General features: G+C 39.6%; 1 protein-coding gene across 1 annotated transcript in view; it reads right to left on the reverse strand.

Moving 5' to 3' along the window:
* ALK (ALK receptor tyrosine kinase) overlaps positions 1 to 18,323 on the reverse strand; it is a 233,931-nt gene that overhangs the window by 91,733 nt on the left and 123,875 nt on the right. Inside the window, exon 5 of the mRNA XM_087774317.1 lies at positions 15,095 to 15,222. Within this exon, the coding sequence (XP_087630443.1) occupies positions 15,095 to 15,222 (128 nt within the window). The remainder of the gene's footprint in view (positions 1 to 15,094; positions 15,223 to 18,323) is intronic.

Raw genomic sequence — 18,323 nt, forward strand, 5'->3', positions numbered from 1 at the left:
AATTTAGTTTCTTCCTCCCTTATTTTTTTTTTTGTCAAAACACTTACTAAGTTTGACCAGAATTTTGAATAGCTTTGTCCCACTAAGTTGCATTTTTAGCAAACCTAGAATAAAGATGGAGATGCCCTGTGTAACACATGGAGGCTCTCAAGTGAAAGGCTATATTGAGTGTATCACTAAATGCTACTCGCAAGCACGGAGGGTGACAGTATCACTTGAGTCATTACCACATGCTAATGCAGCATCTGTCTGAGGAAGCCCTGGGTCATTTCAGCTTGGTCCTGTCTCCTGAAATCTACTCACCTAGACAGTGCACCAAAGAGACAACTTTTTACCATGTTAGCACTGACAGGACTGGTAACATTCTCTCCATTTGGCATGTATTAAACATTAGCAAAACACAGATTTAACTCAGGGAACCTCAGATTTGGAGAGCAGTAAAAAACAACCATGAGGCCTGCACAGTTCCACATGAGCATTATGGAGGTATTACGCTGCTATTGCTTTCTCAGTGAGAAGCAGTATGGCAAACAGTTAATGTAAACTCAACATTAAAAATTTCACTGACAATTAAGGTGACAGACTAAACTGATCTACATGCAATCTGCAAAATGATTTGGCATTCACTGATTAATGCAGTAAATTAGACACTAACATCTCGCATGCAATGTTATAAATTACTAACTTCAGTCAGCAATGTATATGTGGTGTCAAACAATTTTTGATGCTGTGTAAGCTATTAAATTTTCCATAGGTGAAGCACTGAGTATCTATTACTATTATTTTAGGATGAGATTATGAACAGAGACTTTCAATTTCTGACCAAAATTACTTCCAGACTTTGTCACTGGAGTACTCGATACTATTAGAACTGCTCAGATTTCCAAAATTCAAGTGGAAATTGCTTTTCATTGTAGTGGAAAATAGCAATAGAAACCTACCAGCACCAAGTCTGGACCCAAGCTTCTTTTTAGTGGACACGTATCTGAAGATGGAGAGATGCTTTAGAAATGTGATTTATTTCTCCAAAAAGGTGCTTTCAAGAAATGCCCATCTCTGAGTTCTGCTGATACTCAATACAATACAGATCTGCTGCTTGAAGAAACTGCAGCAAGAAATGCCACAGAAGGGCCCTGAGATCTGTTATAAGTATTTGGCCCAACTACTGCAAACCAGGCAGAGTCCCTCTCTCACACTTTTCTACAGATGTTACTCTCCATGAGTCAACAGACCTCAAGTACTTTCAACTATACAGCCACAAATTCACAAGGTGAAGGTACTCCTCCGCATAAATCCCAGGCAGTGCAAGGCTCTAGCCTTAGCAACAACAGTTCAGCTGACAGTTGTCAACACTAACGAGTTAAACTGGACTGTAACGAGATCCTGGAGTTATTTGTAGCTGTGATACAGGTAAGTCCCTTTGGTTGCAGGCAGACATCCTCCCCCAGCTGCATTGGCAGGAGAGGTTATTGCCTCCATCTGTTCAGGACTGCTTTCCCTCCTGATCCGCTGATGAAGCAGCATGTGCAAATATGCCCTAATTTATTTCAGGCAAAGTCAGACAGGTGAGACCAGAACAACAGTTCTTACCTACTCAAGGATTTTATGTTAACTTGTCTCGTTTTCAAATGGCAGCTGCTCTCTGGGCTGCATTAAAACATCTTCCAGACTCTTGTGACCTGCTTAAAGACTAGAGGAGCAAAGCCACAACACAGCGGTGCTACAAGGCAGAGGAGCAACTCAGTGGCTGTGCTCTAGTCACTTCTTAAAAATGTCATTCTAATACGTGAGATAATTCTCATACATGATAATATTCTTACTATTCCATGCAAAGCAATTTATGAAAGAGGGATTATTTGCCTTTCCCTTTTTTGAAGAGGGCATACTGCGGAACATCAGACTGCCAACTCCCATTAACTTTGCAGCTTTGGGAAAACTTGGAAACACAGCTTGGTCTTGATCTGAGATATTCAGCTCAAGTCTGCTTCTAAAACAAGGAAAATGGAAAAAACCGACTGCAAGTACGCTCAGGTTCAGAGGAAATTCTGTCTCAATTTAGAACTGCACAAGAGGGAGCTTTCTTTAAATCAAAAATGGAAATAAAAGGGTGTGTTTATGTACAGGAAATCAGCAGCTTTTTTGCAGACTAGCGTTTAAAATTCTTACAACACAATGAACATATAACAAGAAAAAAAAAAAACCTTGTACAATTTTCTGTTCAGAAAAAAAACATTTTGTTTCAAATTTGCCTGATAAAGAAGAAACATTGATTACACTAACATAACGGAACAGAAATTCCCTGACGTGACTCTTAATGGTATATCATACCTAAGAAGTCTGTCAGTTGAAATTTAAGCTAGAATTCAATGATCTCCAGGAACTGGATTTGAAATTACTAACTCCTGAATGTAACCAGATATCCTTGCAGAAGTAGGACGAATTAAGGTTCAAGGCAAATGCTGCATATAATATAGCTCTTAACCTCATTTAGAAGCAATGTTGTTTAAGGCTTTATTAAGTGATTGAGTTACTGCTTCTGCTTGAACAGAAGTGACACAGTCATTCACAAGGGTAATAAAAATAAACAAGATAATGCAAGAGAGAGAATTGTACCTACTGGTAAGGAAGCAACTGAAAAAATAATGTGGATCTTCTATTACCACTCTTTGGAAAGCAGCATGGGATCCAATATCCAAATGCAACTCAATTTAAACAGATTTTTTCAAAAAGCCTTCATTGAGGTCTCCCATAAAGGAATGAGGTCAACAAAAAAAACCCAAAGCTATTACATGTGATTTTTGTGAGGATGCAGAGAAGCCATATGACCTACAGGGCTCCACTAGAAGGCTCTTGGCTGTAGCTGTGCTTCTACCAACAACCACTTTACTTTTGACAAACCACTTCTCTATCTGAATGTTCTTCTGTGTGAAAGGACTGGGTTTTTTTTTCAGAAATATACCTTCTTTTCTAGACCCATTCATAAAATATCTACAGCGGGTAAAAGCCCAGGGCTGATTTCTGGTTTATAACTTATACAGGTTTCCCAGAACAGTTCATGTTTTTAGTGCAGAGAGGCTTCTAGGTCTGACTGGGAGCATCCTGTCAAAGCTGCACGGATGAAGCTTCTATTGGTAATGCTGGTATTGTAAAGTATTCCTGGATAGCGCTATTAATCTTGCACTCAACAGCCATTTAATTTTTTTCAGGGTTTATCCTAACAGAGTCTGAATAAACTCCTGCAAAATAATTACTACAAAATGATTTATCTAGCATGCTAACCAGTGAGTGTTGAGGACGTTCAATAGAGAATCTGTTTGTTAAAGGCTCCTTGCCTGACACTATTCATTCGAAAGTGAGGAATTGGTGGGCAGACTTTATAGATTACAGGTATTAAAGCACCCACTGGCTTTAAAAGGATAGTTCTGTTAGAAATTCCAAGCCACAATTTTTCAAGCAAAGCATTGTCCCCTTTCTGACACTCTGATGATGCTATGATGTTAAAGGTGGAATGAATTGCTCTCTGAAGTGCCTCTTTTTCTCTCTGTTGACTACAGAGGGGCCCTAGAGACTAGCTTCGACATGATGCCTAACTTTCAGATAGCTGAAGTCACAAAAGATGAATATCACCTTGTCTAACTTCATACAACAAAGCATCTGAATGTCTGAACTAAATCTTGCCTAGGGAGATTGAATCCCATGATGTCGTGAATTAGATGACTGGTTTATTATACAGATTTTATTCCCTGACAGTTCAGTTGAGGTCTAGACTGAGAATTGTGCTGAACTGCTTGGAAATTAGCTTTGCAAGCTGGAGTTTAGGAGAAGATTTTTTTGTCTCCTATCAGCTGAAAATATTTTCTGGCCTTTGTTCAAATGCTAAAAAAAGCAGCCAGCATCAGCAGAATCTGGATGTGTTAAAAAAGAGGTCTCCTATACGCTATTAAGACAAAGAAATAAGGAGAAAGGGACAAATCCATTGCTTGGCTTTGTAAACTGGAAAATAAACTGTCTTCATTTCATCAAATGCCTTTCCTACGCACTCTTTATGAACACTTGGCACTTAGTAAAACCCACACAAGCACAGGAAGATTCCTTAGGCAAACAGCGAAGCTCTGCCATGACCAAGCTCTCTGCCCGAGTAACTTTCGGAATGAGTGCAATTTTCTAAAGAGGAGACCCCAGAGCCAGCGCTCAATTATACCAACATGGTCGCAGCTTAGGCAATGCCTAGTGTTAACTAAAAACTCAAAGCTGACAGCAAGTCTACTCTTTCCTGTTTCATCAGTCAAATCCCTCAACTTAAACTTGTTAGCGATGCACCAGTAAACTGCTGGTTATTGTTGCTGCCACAAATGGCCTCATTCTGTTCACTCACTGCTTTTCTCTCATTTCTGAGATCGATGAAAGGGCTATTTAAAATTGTTTCATTTCCTCCCAACTAATTCCATCCCAGGTGTCCGCTAAGCTAATGCTCACTCACCGTGGCCCAGCCAAAGGGCTTTGGCTATCTTTATTCATCTGTTGCTGCTTGCCTTTGTATTTGTGCTAAGGAATTCACAACCTAATTTCCTTGTCCTTTGCTTGTACTCAGTGCACAGCACAGACCAGACTCATCTGTGAGTACTGCTCTAAGATGGTATAGCAATATGAATAAATGGAAACAGTAATAAACTCCTCTGCAGTATTGACAGAACAGTATCACTGTGGGCTTGCAGTGTAGGAAGAGTAATTTTGCATGACCGACTTCCATTTGGTGGCATCCTGCCTGCTCACGACACTTCGGTTTCATTTCGGCAATTACCCTAATTGTCCGGGAAAGGAATGCACTGTTTACTTCAAAAGTCAAAAAATAAGAAGAACCAGAGAATGTTCTGACTGCTATCATACTTGAGAAAGACAACTGTATTGCATTACAGACACTGCTGATGTCTGGTACTGCTAGTAACAGAAGCAGCAAGTAGAAGCACATTTATTATAATTTTAGGGGACCTACATGAAATCACAAATTAGCCCACATTCTACAAATCAACAATTAAGATGAAGACTACTTGCTACAATATAAACTTATAATGGAGTAATAATTGCCCTAGAGGTTTCGTGATGGGATTAGATAGGCAGGAATGTTTTATGACTAAAGGGAAAGAGGAGGAACAGGGTTGTCCAAATGAGAGAAATTGCCTGATTTCACTTGGGAGCAGAGGAACTTGGAGGTGCTCCAATGATGAAATGAGAAGAAGCCAGAAGACAAACACCGTAAGCATGGAAGACCACTGCAAAGCACTCTGTGCAAAGATGAGCAGGACAAACATCTCTTGGAGTAGAACTTTTTTCCAACATATGATAGAAAAAGTTATTTTGCATTTCTCATTTGTCTTAATCAGTTGTAAGCTATATTTTTAGAAAATATACTTTGTACAAAATGTATTTTGCAATCCAATTTTTAAAAAAATCAATGTAACTTTATAGTCGTATGTATCACTGCAAACACTAAGTGTCAGATCCAGCCTCCTTTACCCGCAAAGAACAGCTATAACTTAAACCCAAGTCTTCTGTTTTCCAAGCCAAATTCTTCTGTTGGCTGTGAAGAGCCCAGCAACGACAAAGAAACTCCAAATCAGCAATGTTCCTATTATACCTCTTGTTAGGCTCCTCCTTTTTCAAAAGCTTTGATAAATATATAGGGACAGATCTTCAGCTGATGCAAGTAGTTGAAGCTCCAACAATTAACGGGATGACGTGCAACGTGCTTTACAAATTTCACTAGCAGAAGCTCCACCAAAGTAACTTCATAGTTACCCACTTCAGTTCCTTTACTTTGGGAAATAGCTCGCATGCAGTAAATACTTCCATTACTTTGCTGTCTAAGCCACTTGGCAATTTTTGTAGACAGGTGAGTCACTTTACTACTGTTTTGTTACTGATGGGTACAATAAAAGTGCCTGATGAGTTAATACTGTTGTCAAAACTTTACACTTAGTGTTTCTGATCTTAGAGTGATTGCTTTCTTTTTGTTATGCTTTCATTAACATATGTTCATAAACACAATGTACATGCACTGTTATTCCATGAGGTGCTTAAAGAGTCAACAGTGACTTCCTAGAAATCAATAGCAACACTGATAATATTGCAGAAATATTGAAATTTCATCCTTTTCATATTTATCTTTTTTTGTACTATATAACATGATGCTGGATTTATGCAGTTGTTGCTTACAGCTCTAAATGATGTCTTAAAAATCCAGTACATAATTTAGGCTTAAGTGCACAGAATATTCACTGCTGTAGTCTCCGCAAAATCATTTACTCTAGATTGTGGCTCACACAAATCAACCAAAACAGCTTTGATCCCAGTATGCCGCAACCCATCATCTCACAGAACCAGGCAGATTGCCTCTCAACCCTCGAAGTTTTAAGGAATCAAAATAGTTGCTTTGTTCATCTCCACTCACATCAAATGAAAAATCCACCATCGATATTATTTCTGGAACATGATAAATCTCTCTTACAGAGTTGACTATATTATATTTCCTTGTAGATCTGAAAAACATTTCCAAACCTCTAATTTTGCTTACAAATTTGCTGATACTCCGTCAATCGTGCCCCATGAACAATACGCTTCAATCTGGAATTGGACCCAGAATCCAGCTGACTCATTTAAGTGCTTGCAACCTCCCAGTTGTACAAAACTTCAGCTCTTCAGCTGGCAATCATTTAAAGAAGAGGGGGAAAAAGTATTCTTAAAACTTCTTTCATGTAATAAAACCTGCCTGGTAATTTAAGATCTTGCCATCCGTGTGTGACTTCCGGATCAATATGCCTCGCTAGCAGGGCTTTCAAAGGCTCGATTCGTAAAAGCCCTGCATGCCTCATTTATGGAGGTACTCTGTAAAACTGCCTCCATGGAAGCACAGTGCCCAGTCTGTCCTTTCTCATCCTCACAGGTGGAAGGCATGGCTCAGTGCAATTCAGTAATGATGGGATTTTTTGAAAACTCCCAGGGGAGTAAGGAGCACAGATCCCATTAATTTGTGCTCCTAAGTCACTTGGCAGCTTTTGAAAGTTCCTCTCTTTCCCCATGTGTTTCATGACTTCAAAGCAAAAGAATCACAACAGACAGGTTTAATGATCCTGACCGAGATTCTGATGTGCAGCTACGGGTTGTGAGTTTCCAAATACAGCATAAAGGAGTCTCATTTGCTGAAAGGGCATGCACTCCTTCTCAGAAAACTTCGGTCCCCCGTTACAGATTCTTAAATTTTTCAGGGAAAAATCGATGCGTCAGGTTTAGTCAGTTGGCATTTCTATTTGTGTATTATGGATTCGATTCGGAATTACAAGGTCAGGGCTTTTTGGTTTTAGTTGTTCTATTGCAGAGCGTCTACTTCAATGTATCCATCACTGCCGGCACTAACGTGCCACACCTTTCCCACACTACATACAGTGCAGAATTATTAAATGACATCTGTGGTTTGGTGCAGCGATTGGTTTGCTAAGAAAGCTGGCTGCAGTAGATCATGCAGAAACAGCACAGCAGGACAAAGCAAGCAGGGCTCCCTGAGGCAGAAAGAGGAAGGTTTTGGACAAGAAAAGGGAAGAGGTGGACAGGATCTTATAGCAAGACTAGGGCAGATTTGCAATGAGGCTTCTCAGTCAGAGAAAACAAGCTGAACTTGAATACTTCAGAAGGTAAGCCCTAAGGTATAGAAGCACCTTGAGCCAAAATCTGAAGTCTTCACTGTGGTAAAGAAAGAGAAGGAATTATACCTTTCCTCAATCAGAATCCGGCATTCGTGTGTATGATTCCTATGCAAGCCTTTAAAAAAAAAAAAACAACAAAGTTCTTGCTGCTGACATCATTTTGTCTTCTACAGCCTGGAAGTGCACACAGAAAATCTTCTTTTCTTCTTGTCCCATCTTCTCCTCATTCTTGTTCTTCACCTTCCAAAAATTATTTTGCTCTCCAATGCCCTTTGGGCTCTGGAGTCATACCAGAAAACGGGACTAGCTTCCACCTGAACATCCACACATTTATCTTTGCATTTGATAATTTTAAATGTTAATTGATTAATCCTTTTGCATTCCAATCAATTTTCACAATTCACTGAATTTCTCTCAGTCTTGCTTGGTTTCTTTGCCGGTTCAACAGATTATCCATCTAGTTAGTTCAGTCTGGTTGATTGAGTGGCTATCTGATTAAGTTTGATTGCTCTAGTTAATCAATTGGATTGTAAATGTTTATCCCAATCACTTTCTAACTGGTCAAAGTCTTTAATAATTTCCACTATCTAGACCAATTATTCCAGCCTGATATCCTGTCATTTGTTTTCAGCATTACCGATTTATCGCCATCTCTCCCTCTCTCTTTTATCCTTTTGCTCATGCAGTCTGACTCCTATCCTTTTTGCTTGATCATCTCCCTCTTCTGTTCTGACTTTCTAAGCTTCCCTGCTGTCTCTCAGCTCTTCTCAAAGACCACTGTAATTCTTCACAAACATGAATCAAGTTGCATAGCCAGGTCTTAACATCCTCCAACATCAGTCCTGTTTAAATCAAAAAAACTTTCCTACAGCTAACAGGGATCTTCACGGATCTGCATAAAACCAAACTCAGAGCAAAACTACCCCTGACTTTGTTTTAGCAAAATCAAAGTTCTGCATGCCCTCTGCTACAGGCTAGCAGTCTTTTGAAAATGTAGGGGTTTATTACGGAGAGAGAGACCGTCATCTACTTATACAATGGAATCAGCTTGCATAAATCTTTGAATCTGGAGTAATACTGGTTTAAAATCATTGGGTCATCTGTAAATCATCACTGTCCTCCCCATTTCTCAAGTGATAATAGTGAATCCTATGATTGTTTCAATAAATCCAAGCAGTTAAAACATCACAAGAACTAAGTGGCAGCAATTAATAGTAATAAAAATAAGTTCAATTTGGGGAAAGCAGATTACAGAGTTCATTTTCTTTCACTGAATCAATGGCTCCCCGTTGAAATAAGCCTTAATTAAGGGAGAAGGTCAGGATAAAAATCATATACAGCATTAAAAAGATAATGTATGGGCCAATTCTTCAAGGTGTTAAAAAGTACTTAAGACCCACAACTGCCAACATTTGCAGGGGAACTGAGGGATTTGCAGTGTCTCTCAAGCACTTTCCAGTACCTCTTATGAGTAGGCCCTTCTCTTTTGATTATTAAAGTTTTGGATTTTAAAGGTTGAGATTTCTCAACTCTGTTTCTTAACCCAGATCACCTAACCTTTTTTGAATTCGAGTGGATGAACTTGCCCACTCTGGTGGGACAGTAACTTTGTCTAAGAAACACCCACATTCAGTCCTGCTGTGGCAGACTCCAGCCTTTCCACCTTCTGTATGAATGCATCAATTTTAAAGACCAGTTTTATGAGCATTATTACACCATCCAAAACATTTCTTTATACCTCCCTCCTCATATCTTAAAAAACTAAATATATCATCAGCTGATTGCTAAATAAAACAACAGAACACTAGGCCCCATTCACCAGCATACTGGCATGACAGACCTATGAAAACTAAATGCTCTAGATACCCAGGTTCATCTCCCCCTCCCCTTTGGTGAGTACACTAATGTTCTAAATAGATTGAATTATTTAACATGACTATCACTGTCTAAATTTGGCTCCACAAGAAGTAGGTGTTCACAGTCAGCAATGCATAATCACTAATTCATTCCTGTAAGAAGCTACTCTGCCACTAATTGAGTTACTGTGCCTTTTCTAGAAGCAATATTAAGACTAAATTTGCTTAATTTTTTATTCCTCGCATTACTATAACTTAATTTTAAAAAGATGAAAATGAAAAATGAAAACAAAGATAAGCCCCATAACAAGTGCATTAAATTTATTTTACTTAAATGGACACAAACCACAAGTGAAATCATTTTCACTTTGGAATTAACTTAAAATGATTTAACTTCACTACAGCCACCACGCTCATCTGTAAAGTAGTTTTTTCTCCAACACAAGATCCCTACAGGATTAAAACACTAGCAGGTTAGAGATGGGTTTTGGCACACAACCTGAAGTCAGAATAATCAGTCATACCTCATGGGGAAGCAGAGGTGAATAGGGAGGAAGGTGGTTGCCAAAGCATTTGGAGGCAAATATTCTTAAAATAGTAAAGGCTATTCCAAATGCCTACTTAGTGAAATTACATCCACCGGAAAACCAGCTCAGTGGAACTGTATAAATAGCATAGGCCGCTCCGAGGAAAATGCAGCCAATCTGCCTAAATTTTTTTTTTTTTTAAATGAAGGATACTCAGCACTTGATCCAAACATACTGAATAATTCCCATTGACTTCAATTAACTCCGGATCTATCCTCTGGCTTGGTAAGCTCATTAACCATGGCATTAATGCCAAAGGAAATTCTCCAGCTTCCTTACACAAATATGACCTGGATAGGCCATTAAGTATTATGGTAAATGTTGGTCCTAAATCTCAGATAGAGAAAACTACTTCTGAAACCTAAGACTACTTTTTTTTAAATCATGCCTATTTTTCAGTTTTAGAACAACGGCACAATACCGACTGTGCTCATTGTTCTGTTCACCTGTTCCCCTGAATTTTTGGGCAGCGGTGGATCTCCAGACCATATAAGATGACATGGCTGGTTCCACTGAAGGTACATGTCTTCTCTCCACTCCCATAATTACAACTATGCAAATAATTAATAAAAAAAATCTTGACACAATTAAGTTAGTTGCTTCATAAATCTTCTGTAAACATCTTGCAATTTTACTCAAGTGAAGCTTACTTAGAAGTTATAAAAATTTTTTTAATTCATTGTTAACATCTAAATTAGCTGTAAGTGTGTCATGTGGGACTTCAATTAGAAACCCGTGTTTAAATTTTTTACAGTGAGAACAAACAGTCACTGGAACAACCCCCCCAGGGACGTGGTGGAGTCCCCATCACTGGAGGTTTTCAAGATGCAGCTGGTCAGGGTGCTACATAATCTCGCCTAGGCTCCCCTTCCCACACGAGGTTGGACCAGATGATCTTTTGAGGTCCCTTCCAGCTTGGGCTGTTCTACGATTCTATCGGATGCACTGATACTATTTCAGTTCTTGGTCCTGAAGAGGTTAAATTTTCTAGGCAATTTTCCAGTAGGAAGCATCAAGAACTCATTTTGAAAAGGGGCTCACTGGTATTTCATTAAGTTCAGTTAACCACAACGTCCTCTCAGCAAATTAATTTATAAGACAAACTGCAGAAAGTGAGCATACATGGGAAAACTGGAGTGATGCATATTCAGGTTTTGTCTGAATACACAAAACCATCATTTTAGTAATGATTCAGATACAGAACTAATCCTGTTTGGTGAAAGCCCTTATTGATTTCCTGCAGTTGATTCATAAATCTGTTGCTAAACTATTTATCAAATGGAATCATGAACAGTTCTATCTGGCAGTTGCTCATATTTCCTCATACATGTAGCAAGTCCGTATTCTTCCTCTTCCCTCACTATCTCTTTTTCCAGTGAAATCACCTTTAGGACTTCAAAATTTTTCCTTTCTTGAGAGGTCCTCTGCTGTGGATGAAGGATTTTGCTTTCAGCACAACCTTAACTTCAACTTTCAGAAATCTGCATATGTATTATAACCATGAGATCATTACAGAACTACTTATCAGCTCTGAAGGTAATGAGTGTATTGCTATGTACTTTGAGTATCTACTGAAAAAAGCTATTGCTGAGTGGACAGAAGCATTAACTTAACCAACAACACAGTCTCTCCCCTCTCCAAAATAAATATGGTTTTTATGTTGCTTACTGAGCTTGAAAACTTGAAAGCTAAGTGCTTCCTCTTGGACAGGCCGAGTGTCTGAAATAACTGCTTTTAACAACCTCGGAGCATCATTAAACCTTTAACGCATTTTAGAAGCATTTGATCTCCACGCCCCTTACTTAAAAAGTTACTTAGAACTGGTAAATCGAACGTTGCTAAGTAAAACAATGTCTTGTCATTTACTTGTGCTTACTATTAAGTACTTTAATTAAGACTTTTGGAAATAAGTTAGCAAATTAATTAATTTACAACTGCAATAAAAAAATCAGTAAGAAACCCATTAAATATCATTAATAAGTCAATACATTACTTAGGAAATGAACTCTATTTTTATTACTAGAAATTACTGTCAACTATAAAATGCCGCTGTACCAATTACTTTACTTGTAGAAGGAACAAATTCTTAACTGACATTATTAAATTAATATATTACTTCTCTGCAATTTGTGGTTTGTTTGTTTTTTTTTTTTGCTTTGGATACTGCACTTCTTTAAATAGTAAGTGGTAAGAAAGAAAACTAGACAATCAATAGTTTAGGTTTTACACACTGACAAACACAATCTGCTTCACATTTAAGACAGTAATTGAAAGTCAATTGGCTGTAAGATGATGAGCAATGCTACCTGTTAACTGTCCTGATCCAAAAGCTATAGAAGTCCAACCAGCCTTTCTATTGACTGCAGGGGCTTTCTGATCGGAATCTAACCCTATGGTTCAGGAAAACTTTCTGTAAAAAAAAAAACCCAACACTCAGCACATGTCAAGTGCTAAAAAGCCCTTAAAGAATTAAAGCCAGAGGATCGAGTGCCTGAGAACGGTGGTGATGAACTACAGCAATGATATGAGATGCACCAAATACAGTTTTCACCAATCCTGAGCATTTAAAAAAAACAAAAACCCAAAAAAACCACAAAACCAAAACCAAACAAAAAAAAACCCAAACACCCCCCCCCCCCAACAAAACCCCCCAAAACCCAAAACCAAATGAAACCCCTCAACCTGCAAGGGCTTTCCTTTTTTCTATCAAACTAACCCAATCAAGACAAATTAAATGACAGGAATTGGGAAATGTGAAGATATTCAAGTAACAAATCACTTCAATTTTCTAATCTGCTCCATTGTTGAGTGAAGAAAGGGAAATGTGGAGTACAAGTAAGACATTGCAATGATAGAGTTATGTTTCCACTCAACAATTCTTAGTTAGATGGGATATGAATCTAGAATTTTTAAATCTAGAATTAAAAAAATTCAGAATTTTATCAGCATCTGAATTTTTCTCTTTTAATTTCCCATTCAATCCCAAATAGGCTGTTATTTTTTCAGTTCAAATGCAATAAAAATCCCATCTTTTCCATGATTAAAGAACTCAAATGGAATTTCCCATGCTCAAAAGCAAATCCCAACCTCAAACTTCTACCTTCTTCAAGCCCCTGTTGGCATCTAACTTAGATCCAAATCTGTATCCACCTATGGAAATGGTAGCCTAACTTCCTAAGATTGTCTGTGTGCCTTTATTTATTTTTAAATTGTGTATATGGTCTTTAAAAGGCTTAGAAAAATCAGGCTGAAGGCTTGTTACTGTTTCTCAAATGTTTCTTTCCCAAATTCACCCATGCTTTAGGTGCTTCAGTGACATTAAGGTATCTGAGTAGCTAAGCTGCCCAAAGGCTTCTAACAGCTGCAGAAAAATTAGATTTAGATTAATCTTTTCTTATTGCTTTCCCTATTTCCTCCAAGCCTAAGGTGCCATCCTCGGCTGCTCATCACCACCTTCTTTTCTAGTAAAAGGACACAGTACCATATCTTCAGCTGTGTGCAGAAGGCTTAGCGGTTTCAACCAACTGAAAAAAGAACAAGTGGTTTTCTTCCCTGGCAGTATTATTCACACACCGTGTCCCGTAAGCAGAGCAGGGGAGTGGCCAGTTGCTACAAATCTGTAGACAAAATGGGAGATTTGTTCCTTCTTTTGTTCGCAGTGTATCTTAATAGCCTCAGCAACTGACATCTGTCATCTGCAGAACGATGCCCAGTACTGGCACGTGCTCGTTCGGCCAACATTATCCTTTCACTCAGCTGACTGTCCTTCACCTACGGCTCTCCTTCAAGCACTCCCAAGAGAAGAATCCATGTACCTTCATGGGAGCTGAGTATCTCCTGTACTCTGTCATAAAATTTGTTGCAATGAATTCCCAAAGCACTGCGGATTTGAATGACTTCTGTCCCATTCGCTTTTTTGTTTTGGGGAGTTGCAATACTTTATTTTCAGCCTTACAGAGATACCAAGATGTGTTCCATACATCAGCAGCAACACAGGGGCGTTCTGTCTGAACATGTCTTGCACTTTCAGCACAATGCCAGGCTGTTCCTTATTGGAGCTTAGAGATCACCTTTATCTATGGACAGTGCAATAAACCCCTTAATACAACTGGCCTTTGTGGAGAGCAACATAAATAACCAAAATAATGTATACTCTCCAGCAGATTCCCCTGTCCTAGCCAGGTTGAAAAGAAGGACACGCAGCTCAACTCAACAGTACTCCAAATAAATAAAACGGACAAAAGGTAATGTGTTAAGTGCTATAAGTAATAATATTCTTCACTGACATGCCACCTAAAGATTTCAGTATGATTCACAAGCTCCATAAAGCTGGTAGAACTAAAATGCAGCTGCTTCTGGCATGAAGCACTAAATTTACATACTTGAATCGCTAACAGAGCTTGTATTTAAAAAAGTAACCCCATTAAGGTTTCCCATTATTAAAATTCCACGCACTACATTGACCTATTAGGGGTTACTCAGCAATAACTGCTTTGGAACATTGCCAAAGAAAGGCATACTTTATTAGAATCAAGTTTTCCACAGTTGTTTAAAAAAACAACCCTGAAATTTGTTACCAGGAACTTCAAAAAGATGACTTGCAAGCTATCTGTCTAGGAACGACTCATCTGTTCTACTTTCTGCTGCACAAAGTGAAGTTGTCAGGACAGGCATCTGGCAAGCCAGGACGAATACTGCTTTGGTTCTCCCAAAATGAAATTTTCCTAGAAATTCTTTCCAAAGGAAAAAAAAAAAAAAATCTTGCTTCCTTCAGGAAGTCAAAAACTTCTAAGGCAACACTAAAAAAATTCTTTCCTGAAGGGGACCGTGGTTGTTTTATTTAAGCAATTGATGTGACAAGAAGCTTTCACTCTGTGACAGCCAGAAATCATGCTCCTCTCCAAAAAGGCATCGAAAGACTATGAACTAGAAGCAATAAAATACTCTACGTTACCCGTACTGCAGTTCTTCATTGCAAAGGAATCCACGGCCGCTACGCTCTTGTTCCCATTAGCAACATACTCCAGTGAGATCCGAAATGGTTTCTCTAGATGTCCAACTCTCCTTTGAAGCAACACCCATCTGGTCTCATCATACAGCAAGAGGAAAAAACAAAGGAGAAGAGCGGTAAGAAAGGCTACTTTACAAGGACCAAATCCCCCAAAGCAGCAGCTCCACATGAGGCTGGTCATACTGTGCCTCCTACCCCAGCCCTCACTCCCCTCATGGTGCCCCATGGTCAGGGCCTTTCCCTCCCATGGATTTTGCAAAAGCAAGCTTCTGAGCACCAAGATTTCCACCCAGCTAAGATGTGGAAATCCCAGCTAAATAATAGCTTATTGCTCTCTTCGGTCACACTTCTGTGCTCCTGGATTTCTCACAGATGTCTGCCTGCTGTTTAAAAGAAGCCGAACTTCCTTTGCAAAGCAAGCTGTGAAATCGGTAGCACACATACACACCCTCTCTAAATATGACTCCTCCCGCTTCTCACCAGCAAACTCTTAAGTCACTCAGGCAATAAGCCAGTCTCCAGGGCTTGCACAATAGCTGTAATTCCCAGCACTGCGTCACTGGTTGAATGCTCTGCTTCTAACGTGGCTGGCTGGAACATCTGCACGTGCGTGAAGCACTACAACTAAAACATGCCATTTCTCCTCCTCGCCTCCCAAACAAACCAACAAAAAGTCCCACCAAGTAAATCAAGGAACTAAGCAGCCCTGGAGACTAACATCCACACTCCAACTTAGTCTGCTTGTTGCCAAAAGTAAACGAGAACAAAAAGTCTATATGAGCTGAATCTTCTCTCTGCGACGCTAGAAGACATCAAGGCCTGGCTGTCTTTACGCCCACCTTCTCCCCTCTGATCGGCCGGCCCTGCTGCTCCGCCTGAAACACCCTGCCAGCCAGCACAAGAACTACTCCTAGGCCCTCAGCTCTTACCCGTCACCTCTGATTTAACTTTCAAATGTTGTGTCCAGCAAGAAATCTCTAAAGGTGGACAGTAAAAATAGAAGTACCTGTCTTTTCCCCAATACACTGGCATTCTGATCTGCAAGGAGAACTTTAGGGAATACAATACTTGTATGATAACACGGTCTGGCCCATTTCACCTTTCATCCTTGGGCACAGGCTGCCAGTAAAACCACTTGTTGACACCACTTGTGAAGGGTTGCTTCCCAAGAGGCGTGTGTTCCTTCAGCAGCAGTACAGAGCCCATCACCCATTTCACCCCAGTTTATTCAGTATCTGCTCGCTAACCATAAACATGATCAGAGATGAGAGATTCTGTAAAGCCACTCAGTTACCACTAATCCACTTTGTCACATTTCCCTTCTGTTACAGGAAAAAATGCAGCACCAAGGAAAAAACATTTCTTTTTAGCGTACTGTAACTGGTCAGCTGGAGCCAAACAAGACAACAGGGGTCTAATAAAGCCTATTAGGAAATGCTCTTTACAGCTCCAACTGCAATTTTTAAAAGATGAGAATAAAAACTTGTTGAGTTTCCCTAAGTTGCTTTCAAACACCAATATTAAGCGTTTTTGAGGAAGTCTGTAACTGTTTCTAGTAGACATAATGGGTCAGGGGCAACGTATTTTTCAGTGGTCTTAGAGAAACGTTTCCTCACCAGGTACCCCCATCACCCCGCGGTTTTGTGCTTGTACGTGGGCTGCGCACAAGAACACGTTTTTCTTGAGGGAGGGAACCCACTGGAACATACATTCTGAACAAAAGAACCTGCACAGTTTATCTGGCATCCATAACAAGAACCTCATTCTCCAGAAGTATGCCAAAATTTGGATGTTATCAAGACACACTTCTAAGAGGAAATATAACAACATATGTGTATGACATTTGCACCAACCACCCATCACTTGTGCCTGCTACAAGCACGGATCAATCCCAAATTGCAGACCCTATAATGCTACCAGCTAGGAGACTTTTTCTGCTCCCGAGGTAGACACACCGTTCATCTCATCAGGGACATAACAGCGTCATTACGCTCCGCTGAACTGGACAAAATTTCCAGCAGGCAAGGAAGCTGCCAACAGGTAGGTATGTTAAGGACCTAAAGAAAAGTCCTACGCAAGGGCTGCATAAAGACCCTGCCGACAGCTAACTGTTCAACTGGCAACTCAGAAAAGCAAACACTCCTTTTTTATGATTTACTAGGTTTCTTCCTCCCTCCTTTTCCAGCAAGAAGAGTGAAACTAGACTGCTAAGTCTCATTTTTTTTGTTTACAGTTATTTTCATTTCCACACCTCATCTTCCGACTTCTGTGCTCGAGGTTCCCGCTTGATGAGGGGATGCTGACATCCGCGCTCATTTTCCACCCCCCTCCCCCAAACAGATAAATCTGCTTTTACTGAAATTGAATAAAGCATTGAGAGTGTTTTAAATGCCTAGCTTCTGTGTGCGTTATTTCTTTTGATGTCTTCTCAAGTTAGGTATATTATAGGGATTAGAGGATACAAACGTCCCTACAAATAGAGTAAAAAACCACTCTAGATTTAATTTTGGTTATGAAATACAGAAGCACCTGTATGTCATGAAAATCGTTCTCCTCAGCTTCAGAAGACTGATGGATTTTAATTCCAAGTACGCAGTGGCTCTCAACAATGATTTCCATTTCTGTGCTACTGCTAACCCTCTGGATAAATGTGCCAGGAGTTTTAGGAATTGCTTTTCTGAGTTACTGGTGCAATAACTTTAGTTTGAAATTCTCAGGCCTCTCATAGTTTACCACAGAAACTTTATTAACTCCCAGAGCTGTTGCCAAGCAGGTATTTTATATCACCGCAATGCAAGACTGGAAAAGGCAGACTCACTCAAGCCCAGATTCATTACAAAATATATTCATATTTTGTGGTACAAATTCCTACAATAGGTTGTCTGAGATTCAAAGATTCATGTGAAAAGAAATCCCAAGTATCAGCCTCTTTCTTCAGAGACATGCAAACAAATGAGGTGAAGATGACACTAACTGGTGGATTTATGAGGGACACTAAAAATAGCTACTGGGTCAGTAGAGAGACCCGCAGGCAGATTCGGACGGGAGTCGATTCTGCCGTCATTCCGTAGCAGAATAGGGACTCTGATCTCCAGACCTTTCCATGCAACACACCCTGTATTTAACCCATACTGACCCATACTCATTTGCAGATCCTGTACTACAGGCTGCC

This window comes from Nipponia nippon, unplaced genomic scaffold, assembly GCF_047370975.1.
Source record: "Nipponia nippon isolate SJK-2023a ecotype South Korea unplaced genomic scaffold, ASM4737097v1 scaffold_4, whole genome shotgun sequence".
NCBI classification, from domain to species: domain Eukaryota; kingdom Metazoa; phylum Chordata; class Aves; order Pelecaniformes; family Threskiornithidae; genus Nipponia; species Nipponia nippon.